This window comes from Polistes dominula, unplaced genomic scaffold (genome assembly GCF_049000335.1).
Source record: "Polistes dominula isolate Pdom_NZ unplaced genomic scaffold, Pdom_raw_medaka contig_420, whole genome shotgun sequence".
Lineage (NCBI taxonomy): Eukaryota > Metazoa > Arthropoda > Insecta > Hymenoptera > Vespidae > Polistes > Polistes dominula.
Window position 1 is genome coordinate 4,261 of NW_028301162.1, and position 3,114 is coordinate 7,374.

Sequence of the window (3,114 nt, forward strand, 5' to 3'; positions counted from 1 at the left end):
AGCGGGTTCCATTACCACCGACGGTAGGTGTCAAGGCACCCAATATTCGGATACCGACGGTACGTGGGACAGTGTGGTTGTTCAAAGTGTAGTGCGCACAGACATTAGAATATACACGGGAATAGTGAAAAGTGGTGAGAACTTGATTTCCCTTAGGGGACATATATCGTGCACTTTTTCAGAGGGAACGTGTTTTACAGACGAAAACGGTTGTGCATTTTGGACAGTTGTTCCCGGTTCGTCGTGTAATTTTGAACGATATACGGCACTGTATGAGGGGTCCGCCACCAAAGTGACGTCATCAATCGCAATCTCACATATTACAACAATGTACTCGGTGACGGAGGGAGACACTGCCTTCGCGTTGATGGGTAAAAACGAGCTCCACATTTGCGGGTATACTCTGGTCACTACTGAACATCCCAAACTTTTTATCTTGGAAACAACAAGTGGTCATACGTTTACGTCAAAGGCAAAAATAACACCCCAAAACATGGATTTGTTTGCCTATATAAATTCAAAGTTCGTATACGTTGAGAAGCACCACCGTGACCAGCTGGAGTCTCTCTATATAAACATCTTACAACAGAAGTGTAACCTAGAACAACAGGTTATTCGAAACGCGTTGGCATTTGCGAACATTCTCCCAGATGTTTTTGCGTACACGGTCATGAAGAGGCCGGGGTACATGGCGGTGGTGGCCGGTGAAGTCGCGCATATTGTCAAGTGCACCCCTATTCCAGTGAAAATAAGACATTCGGAATTATGTTATAGAGAACTTCCCGTGATATATCAAAATTTAAGTGTTTATTTAAAACCAAAGTCGAGAATTTTAGTTAGAAAAGGTACTGAAGTACCGTGCAGCGCACTACTGCCACAGGAATATTTGATCGAGGGAACCTGGTATCAGCTGCTACCAAAGCCAACATACGTAAAGGATCCCCAAATTCTACTGCCAGACACGGATGTGGTCTGGAGATACATCGATGCGGGATCGCTCGCGACTAGTGGGATTTATACACAGGCGGATTTGGACGATCTCCGGGACCATGTAATGTTCCCTGTTGAGCAACCGTCTATTTTGAACACTATCGCGAGAGGAGCAGCTGGACATAAAGTGAAAGTTGACACGTTAAATCTTGTGGATTTTGTGGGTGAAAAAGGTGTTAGTGAATTAGCAGAAAGTGTGACCTCTAAACTTTGGAACGGTCTATTGAAATTCGGAACGGTCAGTTCTGCTATTCTTGGAATTGTGCTTATTTTTAAAGTAGTGAAATTGATCATAGACTCTGTTCTTCGAGGGTACGCCCTGCACACAGTTTATGGTTGGAGTTTACATATGTTGGGTGCAGTTTGGGGCTCAATCACGAGCCTACTCCTCCATTTGGGGCGCGGGAAGGATGCTCGGCCCACTCAAAATTCGGACAATGGAATTGAACTTCAGTCGGTGCGCACGGAGACACCAGAATCTTCAAGCGGTGACTCCGGGGCCACCCAACCTACCTTGGATTCGAGAGGCTGCCAGACAGAAAATACACCTGGTAAGCGGGTTCAATTTCATATGGATGACGAAATCACTCAGAAATTTCGTTCGTTGCGAAGACCACGGGAGTAAATCCCATGGTTCTTCTTCTTAAGGGGGGAGGTGTCACGTCCAGTGACGTCTAAATTCGAATTTCGTGCACTACACCCAAAAGTTTTAAATTTGGTAAACTCTGTCGTATTTGAATATTATTAGTCTGTTTAATTTTTGCGTAAAAGTAATTTGTTAAACTTTAGTTCGTATAATTTTGCGTGAAAATAGTTCTATAAGTACTATGTAAACCCTGCGAGAAAAATTTTTCTTTTTATATATATACATATATCTCATACTGTTTGTTTTAGTATATAAATTCGATACTTTGTATGTACATTAGTTATTAGATCAATTATAATAGATCATTTTCGTTCGCGCTAATGTACCTTATTTTCACGCTTATATATACTTAAATATTTGGTAATTATGCTTTTCTTTTCCATATTGTTATTATTCTTTGTAAAGATAATTCTGTATTTCCTATGAACGACCATCGATAAATTGTATTTTGTAGAATGGATAAAATAGAGTATTGAGAATCCATTGTCGTTCATAGAGGAATCTGCATTACCGACAGTGTCGGTCGGTAACTAGTTTAGTCGATAAGTAAATGTCGGTAATACCGACATTGCGTTCTTCCAGTACTGACTTATCGGTCGACGTTATAATGGAATGATTGTTTTTAAATTATTATTTCAATGTGCATAAAATATTCATACTTTATTATATTATATTCGTTACTCATATTCTGTCTGCACGTGCATTTTTGCTGACGGCGCAGTCCCAGGAGCTCGCGCTTGATAACATTCCAATGTAACTGACACTTATCTTTCTTCGGAGAATTCGCGCTTGATAAAATTCCAATGTAAGTAATACTTATTTCTCTTCGAAGAATTCGCGCTTGATAAAATTCCAATGTAAGTAATACCTATTTCTCTTCGAAGAATTCGCGCTTGATAGTAACTAATATTTTTGTCAGCGAATTCTTCTCCTTGACTTGGGTCTCACGGTGTGGAAGTCAGTAGTGGAGGAAGCATTTTTGCGTAAGTGGGAGGTACTCCCACTCTTCCGAAACGGACGCTTCTTGCGATGCTACGTTCGTCCATGAAGTCAGTCCACCATATATAATAGTCGAGTACGTGTCTAAGCTTTGTCTAAGAGTAGTCTAGTTTTGTACTAATTTTCTAAGTCCATTTATAAAGTCCATCTTATATAATCATTTGGTACTTGTCAAAAATTTGTCTTAAGTTTTGTTCTAGTACTCCAAGTGTACTTATAAAGTCCACCTTATATAATTATTGAGTACGTTTCTTAAATTTGTCTGATGTTCGTTTAGTTTTGATTTTAAGTAATATTATATTAATCTACTACTGCGTATATCTAAATCGTGTGTTCGTGAGTTGAACGGCATTTGCCTGGTGTGATCTTATTCGATTATCGACGATTTATGAATATTAACTTGGTATTTTTAACTTAGGTTGATTTACAATCAATTTATTTAAATTTTGTTACTAAGTTCTCTCTCTCTTGTTTAATAG

The 3,114-nt window shown here is 39.3% G+C and overlaps 1 protein-coding gene across 1 annotated transcript; it reads left to right on the forward strand.

Moving 5' to 3' along the window:
- Positions 1-493: 493 nt before the first annotated feature.
- LOC149030524 (uncharacterized) lies at positions 494-1,836 on the forward strand. Its single transcript, XM_089178726.1, has one exon. It carries the CDS (start codon positions 494-496, stop codon positions 1,613-1,615), a length of 1,122 nt encoding a protein of 373 aa, XP_089034852.1. The 3' UTR covers positions 1,616-1,836.
- Positions 1,837-3,114: the final 1,278 nt, after the last annotated feature.